Source organism: Danio rerio, chromosome 4, assembly GCF_049306965.1.
Source record: "Danio rerio strain Tuebingen ecotype United States chromosome 4, GRCz12tu, whole genome shotgun sequence".
In the NCBI taxonomy this organism is placed as follows: domain Eukaryota; kingdom Metazoa; phylum Chordata; class Actinopteri; order Cypriniformes; family Danionidae; genus Danio; species Danio rerio.
The window spans coordinates 13,753,735-13,774,967 of record NC_133179.1 but is presented as its reverse complement, the minus strand read 5'-3'; the positions used below and the strand labels follow the sequence as shown (position 1 = coordinate 13,774,967).

Here is a 21,233-nt window from a genome sequence, read left to right as displayed (position 1 = left end):
AGGAGCTTATAAATAAAATCTTGCACACAATGGCTTACACATACCAATAGGCCATAGTGTATTCATCATTTAATTTTGAAGAATGCCACTTGCAGACCATCCTGTTCAGTTTTGGCCTGCATTTATTTTTGATGCACGCGAGTGCCGTAAAGGTGTCAGAAGGTTTAACCTGGTGCCATAAAATGAATATGCTGTGTCTTTAATATAATATAATCATCCCAGGGGTCGCAAATAAATTGAAAGGCTGATGGCTTCTTATTTGCATGTTGTTTTTTATGTAACTATTAGCTACCTTTTTCTTCCGTAGGTTATGTTTAAAGATGGTAATTGTAATAGTTTATTAAAATGAAAAATGAACGATTTTTGTGACCACTGTCCCGCAACCCCTACTTTAGGAACCACTGATCAAGATCTCTTAACCCTAAATCATACTTAAACATAGATACTACATTACTATTTTATTTTCAGTACATTTTTTTCAATCAATTTGATTCATCTTTATTTCTATAGTGCCTTTACAATATAGATTGTGTCAAAGCAGCTTAACATAGAAGTTATAGTAAATTGAAACTGTCAGTCCAGTTTTCAGAGTTAAAGTTCAGTCGTATTTTCAAAATTGTCAAATCACAAATTTTAAGCAATTTTACACATGTATCATGCTTTTATGATAGTTATAATTTAAATTTGATTATAACCAATACTTAAAGTACGTCGTAAGGTCAAGGTCAACTTTCTTTATATAGCAAACAACATGAATGTGATAAATTAAACAAATAAATTGAGAGACAGGACAATATATGCTACAATTAAATAAAAAAAATAAAAAATAAATGTAAAAATATGTATAGTCATGAGTCTTAAAATAAGTAACAAACTAATTTATAGTATTTATAGTAATATTTACAGAGAAGTTTTGACAGATTTTTTTTTAAAAACACTTAATGTAGATGAAGCTCTAATTCGTAAAGGTAATGTGTTCCAAAGGTTTGGAGCTTAGATTGAAAAAGCTCTGTCTCCTTTTGATTTCAAGTGGGATTTATGAACAATTAGCAAGAGCTGACCAGAGGACCTGAGGGATAAAATCCGTATTCGTTAGATGAAATAAAGTGCAATCAGACGTGTTCTCTTGTCTAAAGTGTGATTTTATTCTTTTCATGCAAAGTAAATAATTTCAATACTAAATATTTTATTTTTATGAAAGCATTTTTTCAAAAACTTAATGATCATGGAACTTTCCAAAGTTGCTTTCAAAATCCACTGGGATGAAAGATCTGGCCTGCTGCTTCTGCAAGTGTCTGTGGGTGTTTTTTTTCCAGTGTGAGGGAAAGTCTGCTCCAGCAAACAGCATGTGTTTGATGTGGCCTTCAAAGAGAGAGACGGAGAGATGCTGGAAGATCCTTTGTTAACTCTTTCTGTGGGCTTCCTGGCCGGAAACTGATCCGCGTTTGTTTGAGAGATCACCGTCATCAGTGTTTCATCATGCTTGATGCTCAATCTCCCAGAAACAATGAAACTGATTGCGTGTGACTGGATTGAAGGTTTCATTTGGCTCTCTAGTGTAGCGACACTCAACGCTCTTGTGTTTTAAATCCCCATCAGTCTGTGTTTCCCCGCCGCTCTTTCATCTGGAAAAAAGGCACTTTAATCTTGTTTGATGGCGATGCTTGGATAGACCTATTAATCGCTTGAGTTGCACCTTGGCTGGAAGACGAGCCCGTCTGACAGGGACATCTGTGAGATTTTTGGTCTTTCAAAATAATATTTCCAGCCCACTTATGTTGTAAACCATATCTGCGCTGAACCGTCCGTCTGATCTGAGCCTGTTTGTTTTTTTTTCTTGGCATCTGTCCTGAGTTGCAAATGTTCCTGATGGAAGATTTCCGCTCAAGGCCAAATGCTTTTCTCTTTGGGATATAAGGTGAGGTTGGCATCACAATCCATAAAAAGTGTCCAATCATGTCCTCCCAGAGATGCCAGGGCTTATTTTTTTATTTCTTCTTCTTCTGCCAGTCTTTCAGTAATGGTATGCCTTTTTTAAGAGGCGTTTGGGGAAGTCTGATAACTGCTGAGCTGATTAGCCAATGTCACGCTGGTGTTTGTGAAACTTCCCAAGCTCCTCCATCTGCTGGAAATGATAGAAATGAAATGTTATGAGAGGATATTATGGGAGTCTTGCCATGTTGTATAATTTTAAGTGCCCCGGTTCATGGTGATGCTGTATGTTTATTGGTAAGACGTGATGTTTTTTTTTTCTTCCCTAGTTCATCTTTCTTTGCCTGTGCTGTTTTATAAGCTAAAAGCAGACCGCTGATTATCATCTTTTTTGTTTGTTAGTTCATAAAGTGCACAGGACTTTTGGTCAAACCAAGTAAACATTTTTTCTGCACCATCCATGAGTTGCACAGATAATTGCAGTCAACCCGTTTGTTTGTTTTTTCTTTTAGTGTGTGGGGGTGCATGCTAGTGTGTTTGTAATGCAGTTGCATCATGATTTAAAGTTATAGTTTACCCAAAATTAATTCGGTCATCAATTACTCACCCTTGTTCTGTTGAACACAAAAGAAAAGAAGATATTTTAACGAATGTTGGAAACCTGTAACCATTGACTTTCCTAACACATGTCGGTTTATCTTACCATGGATGCCATTGGTTACAGGTTTCCAACATTTTTCAAAATAGCTGTTGTGTTTAACAGAGGATTAAGAAAAAAAAAGGATCAAACTTGGAACAAGTCAAGAATAAGAAAATGATGACAGAATTTTTATTTTAGGGTGAGCTATCTTTAAACTTAACCGTATATAATGATGATTGTATATAAGGACAATCTATGACTATATCTTTAGTGCAAATATGTATTTGTAATAGTTTTCTTTGTATTAATGCACAAAGGTATGATAATAATACAGATGTAATATAGAGTGTTGTTACAATTTGCTGAAATGCTGGGTTATTTTAATCCAGTACTGGGTCAAATAAGGATAAACCCATATGTTGTGTAAAAACTCATTTAAATTTATATTAGTAAATTTACCCAACTTTGGGTCAAATATAGATGTATTTTTTCCAATTGAGTTTAAATGACACTTTTTAACCCAACAGATAGGTTTATCTGTATGTAGCGTGTAATAATTAATAATAAGTATAATTATTATTGTTGCACTTAAAGAAATGCTGGGTTATTTAAACCCAAATTGGGTAAAATATGGACTAACCCCCATACATTGGGTTAAATTCGCTCCTATTAGTTTAATAAAAAAAAAAAAAAACTGCAGTTAGTTTAGTCCATATTACACCCAGAAATGGGTAGAAATACCCCAGCATTTTTTAGAGTGTGTTGTTAGTGTTACACTGCTTCGCCCCTAAATGCTATTATTTTAATATGTTCATCAATTACTTTATTATTGTTGTTGCAGCAATAACCACAATTATTATTATTATTATTATTATTATTATTCGATTTGTGATAAAATTTTATGATTAATATTTTAATTCTAAGTATCTATTTATTTGCTAAATATGTTACTGAGATGGTAAAAGTGCCTCATCTTCATCGCACTATATGACGCAAAACCAGCACATATTGGCCAGACCTTTAATTTGCTTCCATTAGACTGAATCAATATAGAGCTTTGAGAGAGAGAGAAAGAGAGAGAGAGAGAGAGAGAGAGAGAGGAGATGGCCCTGTGTGTGTTTTCATTTTCCTATGTCTTAATATGCTGATTAACCAAACATTAAAATACTAAACATTAAATTTAAAATAAATGGTAAAATTACATTTGAATAATAATACAATTGCTGGCCACTAAAATGGCAGTCAAACTCAGTTTATTATTTCAAGGGGTTTCAAATCAAAGAGGAATGGAAATAGTTTTATAAATTGTATATGAGCTTAATCAACGATTGCTTAATATATTAGACATGTTCCGTGCTTTAATATTTAACTTTAAACATTTCATGAAATTACTTTTTAATCTGCTCTTCAGTGCCATGGTTTTGAACTGTAAGTGGGTGGACATATGATACAATATTCTCTAATTAAGCTGATAGAAATGCCAGCGCTTCAGTACTTCAATATTAAATCAAGCACAATTACACTTTCATTGACTACAATTGAAAAAAGACCATGCTGAATTTAGTTTGTATGAACACTGATCCCAAAAATCTGTAATATTGAAGACAAGAAAAATATTAACAGCTCTAATTAATCTTAATTTTCAATATATTCTCGAAGCTAATTATTTCTTTTGGTATCTTTTGCAGTAAAAACTGTATGAATCATCATGTATGCCTCTAAATATGTTTATTTTTTAACACAGTAGTACACATTGCAAGTTAACAGTGATGTTTATTTACACCAATAGCCGCAGTTTTCTGTCCAGTCATGAGGGATGATGTGCAAACGGTTTATGTGGGCTGAAAGAAATGATAGTTATATATTTGATTTATTGAGGCCACGTTATATAAGGACTCAGTTGTGATGCATTTAAAGTGACAGTTCACTCTTTGTTCATCCTCCACTTGTCACAAACCTTGTTTGAGTATCCATATTCATTTGAACACAGAAGATGATATTGGAGTAATAAACTTGGAAACCAGTAGCCATCAACTTCCATTGTATTTTTTTATACTAATCCCAATGGAAGTTCTCCTGTTCGAGTCTCGGGTGGGTCAGTTGGCATTTCTGTGTGGAGTTTGCATGTTCTGTGGGAAACCGCAGCACCTGGAGGAAACAGTCCAAAGACATGCGCTATAGGTGAATTGGGTGAGCTAAATTCTCTGTAGTGTATGTGTGTGAATGAATGTGTATGGGTGTTTCCTATTAATGGGTTGCAGCTGGAAGGGCATCCGCTGTGTAAAACATATGCTGGATAAGTTGCTGGTTCATTCCGCTGTGGCCCAGATTAATAAAGGAATGGATCCAAAAGAAGTAAGTGTAAATTGTTAAGACGTTTTCTTTTTTGGTGAATTTTCCCTTTAATGCATCATAACCCTTAAAGGGATAGTTTACTCAAAAATAAAAATTTAAACACAAAAAAAAGTTACTTCAAAACATTTTATAAACCTGCAATGCTTTAGAATTCAGCTTTCATCTTTTTCAATTAGCAGAAGAAAGAAACTGATAATGGTATGGAACCATTGAGTGTGAGTAAATAGTGAGCACATTTTCATCTCCTATCAATAAAACCAGATTCCCCACTCATTTAAGACGTGCATTTCAGTGTCAGAAGTTAAACAAATAATAAGCTCTTACCTGCCAACACTCCCATTTTTCCCTTATTTCAGACACACTGAACAAATGTTGGCAGGTAATCAACACTCTTTTCTTGGCGATTCATTGTGCTCACCTCTAGAGGCTGCTAATGTTCCACAAAACAGAAATCCGCTTTCCTCGCCATTTCAGCACCAGTGCTGCTGGACAGCTCCCGCCATTGTCCCGCTGCTCTTTATAGACTGAAGGCTTTTAACTGCTCATGTATAATACCTCGCGCTTTGTTCTTTGTGTACAACATGTTCCCGTTCCGACATGTTCTCGTCTAATACACGGTGCTTCAATCTGACATGGTCTGTTTAATGTCAACCTCAAGATATACAGCCTTCACGATAATGACAGCAAATTGCCTTATGGCTTTTTTTCTTGTAATAGTTGTTCACATTCTCTCAAATAATTGTCATTTTTCTACTGAAGAGCCGTTATGAGATTCCTGCTCCTCCAAGACGTACATTTCAGTATGTCAGAAGTGGAAAAATAATCAAGTCTTTGATGAGGCGAGCAGTCGGAGGGATGTTTTGAACTGTATTTTCCATCTGTCCAACATAAACGCTCTCAGCATCTAATGGTGAATTTTGCCAGGACTCCCTGCCAGGCGTCAGGGTTAGGTCTAATAACAGACCGGTGTGTCATGTTTACGTTCATCCTTTCACATTGGCTCACACCCATTACTTGCGTTCATGGCCATGCAAATGTTAACGCGAAGATGAAGCCCTTATGGAGCCGTTTGCGCTTCGTGTCATGCAGCTGTCACCTTCAGAGCTGTTATGAGAAAGCAGAAAGTGTCCTGCTGCTTTGATTGCCATTCCTGCCACGCTCTTCCCTGGGAAAATTGATTGCGCCATCCCGGGAGACGAACAAGAGACTTGATTCCTGTTATTTAGGGATGTTTCGCAAACATGTGGTCGCTGTAATTGAGATTGAGATGGTCATCGTTGAGCTTGAGGATATTCCTGATTTCTCCATGAGCTTAAAGATGAAATATATATTGAATGCAGGCATATATAAACATTTGTTTGCATAGTATGAAATTTGTATATTTTCACATATATATAGCTTATATATAGAAAATTATTTTACACTTAAATATTTTTTAAATAGATATTTTGATATAAATATTTTTTTATATAAAAATTACATAAAAATAAACGTAGGTACATTTGATTATAGACAATTCATACATGTATTAACTGTTATATTTTTTACACTTGCGATGAATTAAAATTACACCTAATTTAAAATTAATTATTAATATATGTTCTATATTTATGGTATATAATATTTTATTGAAGGCAGTTAACTGTATTTTTATATTTTATATAATATATATTAAATGCAGCTTTCAATTTTAATTATATATATATATATATATATATATATATATATATATATATATATATATATATATATATATATATATATATATATATTTATTTATTTATTTATTTATTTATTTATATATATATATATATAATTATACATACACACACACATATATACATATACATATATATATACATATATATATATATATATATATATATATATATATATATATATATATATATATATATATTTATTTATTTATTTATTTATTTATATATATATATATATATATATATATTTTTTTTTTAAACAATCTTATGCATTTATGTATGTATTTGCAATGTTTATATATTAAATATATGAAACTAAAATTTAGCAGTTAAAATGCATACATTTATATCCAGTATATTAAAAAATAATTTTTTATTTTTATTATAAAAATACTTTAAAACTTACTTCTCGAGTCATTTCATAGAGTCTTCAAACATATTCCTCGTTGATTAAATATTATATGCAAATGTGCATCCCAAGCAGAGAACATTCGTCTTGTGGGTTTCTCACGCGGGATGCATAAATTACAGCTCGCATGCATGGAGTATTTTGGGTTGGAGTCGAGCTGGATTTAAAGTTTTATTCGTCTCTGAATTTTTTAATTTAAAAGTTAATTTTTAATCTTCAGCCACAGCGAAAACGTCAGTGATTTACTCGGTTTGTTTCTCTTTCTGGGCCATATTCTTTAAATATGAGCACATAGAGGCCTCATATATGTGGCACTGGTGGGTCTTAAACAGTGGGAGAGTGTTTCAGCTCACTGACATCTCCATAAAATTTGCACAGAGCTGACAACACACTCTCAGATGCAGAGCGCTTCCTCTGAGTCTTCAAACAGTGCGCTCATCAAATTAACCACATAACAGACAGGCTTTGCCATGCTTTGCCCATGTTCAAAAATATTTTTGCTGAGCTTAAACCACCATTCTTATAATGTTGAAAATTTATTTATTATTTACAGTTCTTTTAAATTTTTAAATAAATGAACATTTTTTGTGTGTGTTGGAAATGGCATGAATATTTGTTTTGGGTATAAATACTGTAACTGAGTAGTGGATCTGCATTTAGAGGGAAAAAATGTTAAGTGTTGTCAGTTGTAAGAGCACTGTAAAAAAACAAAAACAAAGTTGACTTAACTTTGAACCCAATTTCTTCACTTGACTTGATTTAAATTGAGTAAATTCAAAAATGTCCTGATGTTTATTGCACTAAAATTTTGCTTTGTGTCAACTTTTATTTTACAGTGAGTATTCTTTCCTTTTAAGACTAGATAAAGACTTTTTAGAGTTTAATCTTCACTTATTTTGGAGATTTCGAAGAGAAAATGTGGAAGTTCAGAACGTTGTGGTTAGCCCTTTCTCGGGTAAGGAACTAATAGTAGCTACGTCGACATTGTTGATATTGATTACTATATATAACACTATTTTTTAAGTCATAAATGTTTAGATGGTTTGTAATAACACTCCAGGATTTTTTCCCATAAGTCCTCTTCATGTGGTTTCAGAACGTGCAAAAGATATAGCCCTTTTTACAGTAATTAGCTTTAATCAGGTGAACTGCCTTACTTTCACTATAAAATTCTGAGTACAACATTCATATATTAATTTTTCTTGGGCTTAGTCTCTATTTCATTACAGTGGAATGAATCGCCAACTTATCCAGCAAATTTTTTACGCAGCAGATGCCCTTCCAGCAGCACCCATACACTCTCGCATTCACACACACTCATACACTACAAATTTAATTTATCCAGTTCACCTATAGCACATGTCTTTGGACTGTAGGGAAAACCGGAGCACCTGGAGGAAACCCACACTAACATGGGGAGAACATGCAAACTCCAATTGGTTCAGGCGAGACTTGAACCAATTACCTTTTTGCTGTGAGGCAACAGTGCTAACCACTGAGCCACCATGCCGCCTTGAATACAACATTGCACTGTCAATTTTTACTGTTAAATCCTGTAAAGTTATGCCAATGTAATTCATTCATTTTTTCTGCTTAGTCCCTTTATTAATCCGAGGTCACCACAGTGGAATGAACCGCCAACTTATCCAGCACATGTCTTGCCAACGGGTGCCCTTCCAGCTGCAACCCATCTCTGGGAAACTGCTAACGTAATATACTGTCAAAAATTACAGTAACATGTTGTGAAATTCTGTGATTTGTTTACAGTGTAGAGAAACCAAAATAAAGCTGTTAACACCTTAAGAATGAGCACCTTTATGCATTTTATTATCTTGTTTTCCAGTTCTGAGATCAGTCTCTTTTTTAATTTGACCAATCCATAGGTTACTTATAAAAACAACAAACTTTATTAAAGTATTAAGTTTGATCTGCAATAATTAACAATATTCTGCTCTCTCTAACTTATTCAAGTTCAATTGAAAGAAGAAGAAAAGCAAAGTGGTTTTATCTCATTGGTTAGTTTGTTCTTGAGTTTCAATTGCCTTTAACCCTTTAAGGTGCACTTCTTGAAAATAATTTTTTTGGCCCACATGTTGTATTAATAATATGCCGGCACAACTCTGATAAATGGTAATAAACAATTAAAATAATAATGATAACCTATGAATAAAAGATCAACCATGTGGTTATGATGTCTGTTAAAAAGTTAAATTAAGTAAAAAAACATCATTCAGTTTTGTGGAAATGTGTCTTGATTATATTGCGCTACACTAATGATCTATATATATTGTTTGAGTTAACCATGCATGGCATCCAATAATGCATCTCTCATCTTGACATAGTGACAGTCCAGAGCATTATTTATCCAAGTGCACAGACTAATCCCTGCATGTGTGTAATCTGATCACTATGCATAATCCAAGCAGCAAACCTCATCCCTCTCTTCAGGAACATTGATCCACTCGTCTGGACTGTCAGCCTGGACGTTTGACAAAATTAAAATGTAGAGAATAGAAAAAAAAATCAAGGGGGGATGACGAGAGAGAGATTAGACCCTTTTTGGCTTTTATCTGACTCTTCTTACAAGCATCAGGGGAGGATCAGAATATGGTGGCGATGACCTTAATACTTTCATTCACGCTAAACACACATTCGGGCATTTTCCAGACACAGAGTCAGGCCCCTTTAATACCCGGCCCCTTGTTGTCGTCAGGGTTATCATGCCTCTGAATGTCTGATAATGCCAAGAGATACTGCCATTAACCTAAATGTGTGGTTTAAATGCACTGCTGCCCTGTAAATTATCCAAGTCCATTTTTGATACCAATATGACTGGCATTATGCAAATTTAAGGAGTAAATAAACAGAATCTATTGGCTAATTAACAGTTCCGAAATGTGTATTTGAAGGTGCGAGAGAATCTTGTTGTCGGATGTGCAGAAATTAGTTCTTGTCTTCGTTTGAAGTGGCAAAAAATAATGTGATTTGGTATTTTAGTGTCCATAATGATAATTATTCTGCTCTCGACTTTGGGGGAATTGATAGCTCTTAATTGCGCTCTTATGTAAGGTTAACTTTGATTTTTTTCTTTTCAGCTCAAATAAGCATCTGCATAATAAGAGAAAAGCAGATGATAACATCCCTCTATCCCAAATGGTTATATAATTGGTTTATGAAAATTATATATGGTGTTATATATAATATAATATAATATAATATAATATAATATAATATAATATAATATAATATAATATAATATAATAGCATTTTTTGACCTGAAACAGTGCAATGTTATATATTAAAGCAAGCTGTTTTTATTTATTTATTTATTTATTTATTTATTTATTTATTTATTTATTTATTTATCGTTTGTTTGTTTCATTATTTTATGATAAAAAAATCATAACCATACAGAACTCTTTCTATCCATCTTACCACTTGGTGACCACATATATTAATTTAGCAACAGCATAGCAACACCATAGCAATCTCCCGGACCAAGAATTACATTTGCATTCGCATATGTACATGTAGTTGTTGATGTAGATGCATTTTAAGATGATGCTTGTTTAAACCCAATGTTTAAAGGAGCTATGAGGATGATAATAATGATGATGGTGATGATGTCCTCGATTTTTAAGATTGGCAGTGGGTTCGCTCTGTAATGTCTAGTGAATGATTTATTCATTCATTCATTAATAATAATAATAATAATAATAATAATAATAATAATAATAATAATAATATAATTTTATCGACGTTTATTGACATTCCATTGCCAAACAAAACATCTATTTTTAAACAAGCACAGAAAATGACTGAAAGAGGCCGGGTCTTTTCCAGTAATTCCACATCTAATCTTCAAGCAATTCGACATCTAATTACTCTGATTGCGAATTTATGTTAATGAATCGATTGAATCTAAACTGCGCTCATAAGGATAATAAGTCCAGCGGCACACAATACGTCTTAATGGAAAAGTTCATATCTGACACCTTTTGCAAATAATAGCTATTTTAACGACGGTGCAGTCAGTGGTCTCCTGCTGTGCTCAGGTACAACAGCTACTCCTGAATACACCAAGCATGCAACTTTAAAAGCCCATTCAGATCAGACCGAGTCTCAGATGAGACGCATCAGCCGCGCTCTGCGTGCTCCTGTGTCGCGCGCGCTTTCCTTGGATTTTATATATGTGGAAAAATATGATTTGCGGTTTTAAAGCACGGATTTAAGCGTTGCGGGCACGTAGTGCATGACTCGAGCTCTGCACCGCGTACGGACACTGCCTTTCTCCGGTGGGACGCGGCGCCTCTGCTTGCTATGTATGTGCGCGGAATTGCTTGCACCGGAGCCCTTGGATGAGCACTTCGGCTGAGCTAGTATGATAGCCGTCTCCTTCAAATGCCGATGCCAGATACTGCGGAGAGTGAACAAAGGTACGGTCTCGGTGGTTTTCATCCTTCCCTATGGCTAATGCTGCCCTCCCCGTTATGCGAGCGCGTTCTTGAATGATCTACGGACGTTTACGCAGGGCATTTAGACGCAGAGCGGGGTCACCGGACCTGATGGAGCACAACGGATGGTCATCAAACCGCGTGTCTTTGTTTTGAAATGTTCTCGCATGAAGCCTGGAGCCAAAAAAGACGCACTGGAGCATCTCTCACCCGCCCCCGTTTGATTAATATTTAACAGCGGTGAGCTGTAGTTTGGTGGACTGCTTAGTGCACTTGTAAGGGAACAGAACATGCTGCGTTTTTTAAAGAAGCAATAAGAATATGCCTGACAGCTTCTCCCCTGTTAATTATTTACCTGAAGGCACAGTGCTTCGTGCTGGGGTTTGGGATTACGGTTTGTCTGTTGATTGTGGTAAACAGGCTGGATGTCAGCAGGGTTTGTTTTAAGCATCTCTAGAGCAAACTTAACTGAATCATGATGAGTTGCGTGTCATGTTGCATTTTGACTGGTGGGCTTCTTTGTAAGCTGTTCGGTGACTATAAATAGTGAGAGGACTGCTAGACTGATGAATTATTTTTGTGCGTTTTCCCTTGACTAGTAATGGTTTGTGTGACTTAGCCAGCTTGGCAATGCTTAAGAGATGTGAAATGGTGGAGTTGTCATAAATACTGCAAGTTATCCTCCCCCAGGGGAAAACTCTTGACCTCAATAAGATGAGTAAATACCCAGTTGGCTGTGTGTAAAAAAAAAAGAAGCATGTTGGCCAGAATGAAGATCCCTTTCATCCCTGCACAAATCAGTTTTTAACTGGATGGTTGAGGGTTCTGCGTGTGCTTGTTTCTAGGCTTTAAGGTATCTGGTGTAAACTTGTATCTGCAGATGTTCGCATCTGATTTCCCCTGACACGCTATTGATGCTGTTGTGTGTCTGTCCTATAGTTTCCCCTATAGATCTTGCCTCCTGGGGTTTGTTAAATCTACAGCGTGGTTGAATGTGTCCCAAATTCCACTTTTTTTTCCTTTCTATGACACAGATCTGGTGGATCATGGCATGAACGTTCACAAATCTCAACAAACCTGGTACGCTCTCAAATAGTGTATGTGTATTGTGTGTTTTGCTATTATTATTATTCTTGACAGCCTGTAGGAGTTCAAGTTAGGTGATTTAATCCATCTTTGTGGCCAATAGAAGATCAATAAGTGACAGTGCTTCCCTTATAGTTGAATTTAAAGTAGAGTTTATTGCATTTATTTACAACTTAGATTTATTATTTATGTGCTGAACTTATGTTTTTAAAACTGCTGAACTGTTGCAGTGTTCAGACACATTTAGCATGCTCAGAGGCCAGCTTGAACATGGCTTAATACTGTACATTGTTGCATTCATAAAACCTTTAATGCATACATTTAGCTAAATGTATCTTAATATGTAATTTTACACATTCCCTGCGTTTGAATTTAATGTGGCTGGAAAATACAGACTTGAGAATTCACAATATATTAGTTATGATATTAAAAAATTTGATGAATATATCAGAATATGCTGTTTTATGCGAAAGGTCAGGCTACTTTAGCTTGCAGTATGAATGTAGCTTTTCATTCGGACTCCCTTTCTCTCTCTATGTGCGTGTGTGTGTGTGTGTGGATTTATAATCTTAGGTAGACTCATTTTACTCATGATGAGTCAGCGAGTCGTCACTTATAGATGAAGCGAGAGTGTATGAGGAATAATTTATTCAGGCAGGTGATGTAAGCTAATGGACACTGATGTTGGGGTTTCAGTAGGCTGATGGCTGCAGAACACAAAAGGTTTAAGCAATGTGTAATGCTAATTACATCAGAAATGTCCTAATATTTCTTTGTCTGGTGATATCAGGGGATGTTTTGCAACAGTGAGAAGCATTAAAGGTGAACGATAGCAAAAGATAGTCACATAAAAGGGTTCATTTGGGCTAATGACAAGCTGACAATGACTAAACGTATAATTGGGTACATGTGAATACCTTGGCCATGTTGTTGAGAGGATGCTGTTTCCACTTTGCATGTGCTTCTAAAAGATTAGATTGATACAGTTAAAATTAAGTATATGTTACTGCCCAGCAAGCATGTTTGATGATTAATAGATGTCTGATAGACATCTAAACATAGTCGTCTTAGCTAAAACAAGGCTAAATTTGGGTTGTCAGTGTAAGTCTAATAGACGTCTAACAATAGGCCAAAACTAGACAAGTCATCAAATAAACAGAAATGAATGACTACACATATAAAGTCTGTCTATTTGATGACTAGTCTAGTCTTTGGCTTTTCTTAGATGTCTATCACTGACAGCCCAACTTTAGCCTTGTTTCAGCCAAGCTGTCTACGTTTAGATGTCTATTAGACGTCTATTAAACACAAAATTGTTTGCTGGATGCACAAATCAATCTGTTTACAGGCTGAGGAAGAGATTCAAATTATACGGTGCACTGAAAGAAACAACTTAGATTTAGTGTAGTCAAATCTAATTAATTGACTTTCCTAATTTTTAAATTGTAATAATACATGTCAAGGATAACTAGAATTTAAGTACATGTTTAGTATTAACACATTTACTTCATGTAATAAATTAAATGAGTGGAACGAGTTAAATATTAATATTTATTTACTCTGAATATTTAAATATTTTCTAATCGTCGCAAACCTAGTAATATTAAGTAAGTTTTAGTAATGAATATGTCGCAATGGATAGTTCCCAGCATGCTTTGCAAGTGATTGAATTAAAAGAAAAGTATTTTGAAAAGCAATCTTAGAAGTTTAAATAAGAGAAAGACTTAAGAGTTTGTTCATCATTAGTTTGTAGGTTAAGAAGAGCTTTGAGTATGTCTTTTAGTTTTAAGGTTTCCACCTTGCAGAAGACCAGCACTCATGCTTTGGGTCTTGGCATTTTTATTATCAGCATTAATGTTTGACGCTTCACTCAGACAATCATAGCTGTGCTAACCCTAGCGCTGACATCAGTAAGCATTTATAAAGTAAATTTGCTCTTGCTAAATAAATTAGCTTAAAATAAAGTGAAATAACACATTTCAAGTGGAAATGTTTGTCTTAATTAAATCAAGTTGCACCAAATGTATTTGTAACTAAAACGATTTATTTAAATCGATAAAAGCAGGTTTCTTCTGCTAAAACAAGAAAATGACATTACTTGGTTCATTTAAATAAATAAAGACTCAAAAGCAAAGATAATCAATGAACTTTTACTTAATGTTTAACCTAAGACTCCTAAATAATTAAGTAAATTTTACATAGTATTGACAAGTTAATTATACATGATATAAGATTGTAAGTAATTCTTTATCTTAAATCTTTAAATAAATCTTAAGAGTTAGTTATTTTTTTAGTGTAATGATATTTGATTTCTAACATATACTGTAATTGGTCAACAGAACCCAACAGACTGACCAATCAGCAAGTTCATTCATTCATTCATTTTCGTGTCGGCTTAGTCCCTTTATTAATCGGGGTCGCCACAGCGGAATGAACCACCAACTTATCCAGCAAGTTTTTACGCAGCGGATGCCTTTCCAGCTGCAACCCATCTCTGGGAAACCAATCAGCAAGTTAAAAAAATTAAATATTAAAGCATTTGTTGACCTTTTTTAGATGTGAACCTATAAGAGGCGACCTCTTAAACAAAAATTGGAAATCAAAACAGCATATTAGGGAAGTATTCACTGAAAGTTCCCTCTTTTAACAGTGCTGAATAATGTAGATGATCTCTACCATACTGAAAAAGCAGCTTCCTTTATTTTACCAGTGTCCATTGCAGCCCTTGTTGCTGATGAATTGTCATCTCATTTGAGATCAGATGTTCCAGGCCTTAGCCGTGCGGCGCATTTGTCTTTGTACTGGCATTTATTGTGCCATGGCCTGTCGGTTTTATATCTCTGTTACACATTTGCAGGCATTCAGTCAGAAAATGAAAAAGAGGCCCAAAGTGTTGGCTGCTGCTGCTCCTTATATTCACGAAATAAAGAGAACGTGCATAAAAACCCTTAAATTAAATCGAAGATGATTTTTGGCGACTTGAAAGATGGGACACTGCTGTTGATTTGAAATTAATTTATTCCATTTTTTTCCCTCCACCAACTGGAAAAAGCATGCCTACCTTCACCTCTGCAGGTGTTCTGTGAGCCGTGCCAATTATATTTTAGTTGCATGTATGGTAATGAGTCAAGCCATCCGCACTGCCACTCACAACTGTACTGCTTTCCTTAGGAGACAAGGTGGGCAGAAAGATCTGGCTGTATCTTGGATGTTCTAGTCACGGGGTGAAAAAAAGCGTCTGTTTGTTTTGTTGATTGTATATTTGTGCTTGTGTGGGAGTTTGTGTGCTTATAGGTTTGCTTGTGTTTGTTTTAGCTTGTGTTCGCATCCAGGTTTGTGTGTCTGTTCCTGGCAGCTGTTTTTTTAGCTGTGTCACACTGTTCCTACTGTAATAATTGGTATGCTAATCGCTCCTGACTCTGATAAGGGACATTTTCCATTTCCTTTCTTCAGCAGTCAGTGGTGGGTGCACTGTAACCCTGCTGCACTGAGCTCTGTGGCTCTGGCCACCTGCTTTCTTACTGAAAAACAATTTAGAGCTCAGATTGTAGAACTGCATTAAGGAAACCAGCTGATAAGCTCTGAATCACACCAGATAGAAAGATAAAACACCTACTGAGGATAAAAATATGTGTATGGCTCAAAATATTTGTATTGTACAATGTGATCTTAAAAAGGTGCATCATTATATTAATGAATAGACACTAGAATTCAACTGAAAAAATAATTGACTCCAAAAGTGTGCAATTTATTGTTTATATCAGTATTTTTTAATGCAAGAATGCATTAAATGGATCTCTAAAACATGTATGTTACATTTTTTTAGGGGCCAAGCACTGTATCGCTATTGTATCGCTTCTGGTTCTGATCACACTGTCTGATCTTCAACAAATTTGGACTCTCTAACTCAAACTCTGTAGCGCCACAACTTATCCAGAGTTTCACTTTTGTTTATCTTTATAACTTTTGAACCAAATGGGGTACAAAATTCTGGACCTGACATTGACCTAACTACCTCAGTTTGCACCACCTTCTGGGTAAAATTGACAAACAATTCAATTTTATCAATAGGAATCATACATAATTTCTCAAATAACTTTTGAATTGTTTTGTCTATTGTAATGGAACTGGTCTTGCAGAATCCAGGGTGTCTGCAGGGTCTTAAAAAGTATTGAAAGTGAATAAACCAATTAGGAGAAAATTAAAACCCTTAAAAGGGATTAAACCATCTTAATCACATTTTTACAAGGTCTTAAATTTTGTTCAAGCATTGTCCAAAGTGTTTATGCAAAGAAGCATGAATATATTTATATTCGTCCTAATATTAACAACGGTGTGCTTGATGCATGCGATTGGTTCGGGCCAGGGTGTGTCAGCCTAGCTTCTCTGTCCAGGTGATGTGACGTAATTTTTCGACAAACACGAGAAGGTGATTTGACGCTCATCACATGTAGCGAAACCATAGAGCGTAACAGATGGTAAAATGGGAAAATTTAAGTTTGCAAACTCCTGGTTGGAGAAAGACGAGTTTAAACAGTAGCTGAATCCTGTCGCTGAAAACAACCGCAGAATTTATTCTTTCAAGCTTTGTTTCTTCTGAGCTTATCCGAGTTCTGTTGCATGGTTGTGCTCTGTTTATTTATTTAACTACAACTATTGATTAACAACTGTTTATTAAGTTAAAGGTCTGATACTGATTAGAACTTGCGATGAGGTTTTAAAATAGTCAGAGAAGATCTTTAAAAAGGTATTGAAATTACTTTTAGGATACCTGCATGTACCCTAGATTCCTTGTATCGTACAGAGAACATTGATGTAACTTATTCCCTAATTGAGTCGCCATCCTGTCCATCATCTCGAATTAGTTTGAAAATCTGTTGTTTTGAACTCTGCATAGATCATCAGCCCAATTTCCACTTAATTTGGCTCAGACCATTCTACCAAAAAGCTAAAGAATTTTCCAGTTGCTCTGTAGCTTGTTAATAATGTGGCCACTGGGCCGCTTGGTCCTGATAAATGCTGCTTGCAGCTTTATTTTCAAATATATGTTGTTCTTTTGGACAGTGTGTTTATTAAAGAATCCTGAAAACAAATGTGCCACAGTTTACATAAATATTAAGTGGTTAATAGATAGATGATTGGACTAATGGCTGCTTGCAGTGGCAGACTGACTGAAAGTTTGTTTTCACCGAGAGGATTTCTGCCTAATTGGGTAGAAGAAATAAAAACACCGTTACAGTGCATGTCGTTGATTGTTGTTCGAAGATATTATCCAAACAAATATTCCCCTTATAGTCAGTTCAACCATACAATTGGACCTTAAATGGTACACTATAAACAGCTGTGATATACCAGCTGTTTTGCGGCTCAAAATGTGCTTTATGTAAATGTCCCCTAATAAGCATCTTAAGATGCTAGATGGACTAGTTGTTGATCCAGCTGAACATACTGCATTATTATTATTATTATGAATTTTCTCACATCTCTAGGATTCATCCACAGAAATTGCAGCTGCGCGGTGCAGACATATGAGCTTCACACCTTTCTCTTGTTCCATTCACACGTCGGAGGAGCTATCATGGCTTCAGAAGAGTTCACGGAGCTCCAAGCTCTTTCGCCAGGGCTGGAGTTTCAAAAGAAATCTGTCAGGTGTTCATTTTTTTTTTCCGGAGATGAGAGATGCTGTGTTCACCGCATCTGGCTCTTATTCATTCTGCTGGCACACGTCTGTCCTGATCTCCAGCGCTTTCACTTTGAACAGCCTCCATCAATCCTTTTACGTTTGCTTGACAGCTGGATTTAGTGCCAGGATGAGGAGGTGGTGCTGGAGGTGCTGCTTTGGCTGTCTTGCGTAATGGCGAATGTTTTGAAAACTGTAAAACCTAGAGGTATTATGGCTTGACAGCTCCCAATGAGAATCCTATATTTAAATATGGCATATAGAATGGAGGATTGGAGAACAGCGCTCATTAAGTGTGAAGTTCACAGTCATGATGTGTCAACTTTTAGCCTTTGAGACCAGTTAAACGCCTGTCAGGGGAAACAAGTACACTAATTAAGTTGATTCACACCTTTTGTGAAAAGAAAATATGATGGGTTTGTGCCCATTCAAAACCTGTCGGACCAATGCAATGGGCCATGCCAAGCTGTTGCAGTGGAGTGTTATTAGGTTATTCTAGGGGTACTTTTGTCTAAGTTTTATTTTCTTGCTATGTCAAACTGACATTAATTCTCAATAGGATTTCTATTTAAAGCTTGATTATGAAAATAGTTCAATATCAGTGCCATTTCACATGAAGCACTGCAAATGATGCAATGAGTCCTCCTATGCTTTCAACATTCTGTCTGTGTTCACACTAAACACACTAGAAACAATGTTTTATAAGTTCTACATACAGACCCATTACATTATTTATAGTTGTTAAAGGTAGGCGAACATTTCTATGGACAAAAATAAGGGATGCACAGAAGGGCATTTTTAACGTTGTTGAATTTTGGGCTGAAGGAGTAAAATGGCTGAAAATATGAGTCAAAAAACGCTATGCTATCCAACAGTGTTCAGCGCAGTTTAAAGTAGCTTTCACACCAGATGCAGAAAGTGCTTCACTGTGCTATAAAACCCATTCATTTCAATGGCTTGTGTTGCACAAGTACACTCTCCAATAGCGCTTCTTTGCTGTCATAGCTGGTAAAATGATGCCTCTATGGTTGTTTAGTGGTTATTTCATTAGTTTTTTATGTAATAAAAATTATTAAGTTAAATTGAAAAAGTCTTACTAAATCACATTATAGTATTTAATAAAATGATAAAAGAGTAATGAAAAAGATTTTCAGTTTTAGCTTTTGGCCAAGTGCATCCATAGTTTCAGTCTAGAAATTTCCTTTTGGTGCATCCCTAATAACAAATTAACAAATAGCACTCGTGTGATATCAGTAGCAGTTGTATTTTACATATAGCCACAATACTTTATTTATAGTTTTAACGGTAGGTAAACATGTCTATAGACACAAATAAGGGATGCATAGAATGATATTTTCAATTTTGTTTAGTTTTTGCCTGAAAGAGAAAAATGACTGAAAATATGAGTCAAAAAACGCTATGCTATCCAGCAGTATTCAGCGCCGTGTGAAGTGGCTCTCAGACTGGATGCAGAAAGTGCTTCGCTGCACTATAAAACCTATTCATTTCAATGACTTGTTGCACAAGGGCAGTTAACCCTAGTCACAAATAAACAACTAGCACACATAACACAAATAGCACTCCTGTCATATCAGTAACAGTTGGATTCTGAAGTTTCGCACTTAGTGCACTTAAGTCGTCTCTTACCTCAGCAAAACAGACTGCAGAAGGTTAAAGTAAATAATTTCTGTCAGCAATATCAGCTCTGTGACGTTACCTTCCAAGCACAGGCCGATGAAGTGTCAGGGCTTTGGGTCGTTCCACTGATATGTGAGGCGATCAAGGCGACTGGAGCCTCTCAGACTCCATTGCGTTTTCAATCAGCCCTGTCTCTTTTTTTTCTTCAGCAGAATAACCTTTGTGCCATGAGAAAGTCTGTTATTGGGAATGGACTGTATTCTGTTGCTTTGCAGCCCCTCTGTAATGTCCCCCAGAGGATAGGAATGTCACAGAGTTTTTTAAAGGTTAAGTGTACTGATTTTTATTTATTTTTTAAAAGGGGACAGATAAGTATCCCTCAACCTCAGCTTCGACTGGCTTTAAATATCACCTCTCATACAACATAATAATGTGAAGCAATACTCTTAAATGGCAGTCCTACCTCAGCTGTCTCTTCTCCCAGGCCCAATTAAGTAATTTCCATCCCTGTGTCCAACTTTTGGCAGGAAGTGACGGCCTCCAGCTGGTCTTCAATCCCGTTGCAGTTTTGAATAGCCAATAGAAACAGTCTGTTCTACTATTATGATGTTCGTCAAACCTAGAGAGAAATCACAGCCAATTTAGCCAGTATCTATTCACCCTATAAACAGGCGTTCGTGCACACAAACAAGCAGTGTTGATTCAGAACAGAAGCCTTCATTAGCCTCATTACATGCTAGGGTAGCTTTGCTTTTGCCTGTGTCAGCGGCTCAGCGTGTGTCCTCGAGCGCTGCTGTGTGTGTGCGTGTAGCTCATTTCCCCAAATTCATGTAGTGACCCAGAGCTCGGTCTTCTGGCTTGCTTAATCTTGCAGTGTCAGCGCTGTTATTCGACAGGTTGTGTTACGGGATGCGTGTCTTCTGATTGGTTAAGCTGCCTGCAGGGTGTCATCATCTGCTTCCGTATGGCTGGGTAGTAAAGCTGGAACCTGCGCAGAGCGTCATGCAACCCCAAATAGCACAACAAACCCAAACAGCCGGTGTGAATAAAGTCAGTTTTTTCAGGACGTTTAATAGAAACATTGGCAACACATCAAACGGTGCATCTGGAGAACACTTGTCTTAGAACAAATGCAGCAATCGTTGTTCACGTTTACCATATATATTTATCAAAGGCTGTATGAATTGTGGAAAAATATTAGGTAACACTTTAGTTTAAGTACCAATTATTATTATTATTATTAACTAGTAGCTTGTTACCTTCCTATGATTATAATTTTGACTGTTTATTAGTGGTTTTAAAGTACATATTCTGCACGATT

The 21,233-nt window shown here is 35.8% G+C and overlaps 1 protein-coding gene and 1 long non-coding RNA gene across 51 annotated transcripts in view; one reads left to right on the top strand and one right to left on the bottom strand.

The window, feature by feature from the left end:
* grip1 (glutamate receptor interacting protein 1) overlaps positions 1–21,233 on the top strand; it is a 359,502-nt gene that overhangs the window by 193,959 nt on the left and 144,310 nt on the right. For 22 of the 50 annotated variants that reach the window (XM_073946222.1, XM_073946219.1, XM_073946213.1 and 19 more), the window contains exon 1: positions 11,156–11,490. The exons of the other annotated variants lie outside the window; for them this stretch is intronic. In XM_073946222.1, the coding sequence (XP_073802323.1) occupies positions 11,436–11,490 (55 nt within the window). In that variant the 5' untranslated portion in view covers positions 11,156–11,435. Of the gene's footprint in view, positions 1–11,155; positions 11,491–21,233 lie in introns of those variants that run through there. 50 annotated transcript variants of the gene reach the window in all.
* Positions 1,124–20,864, bottom strand: LOC103910424 (uncharacterized). The gene is made up of 3 exons (XR_660760.5): positions 20,646–20,864; positions 20,376–20,531; positions 1,124–2,125 (listed from the first exon to the last, which is right to left on the bottom strand). It is a non-coding gene; the product is annotated as an uncharacterized lncRNA (long non-coding RNA).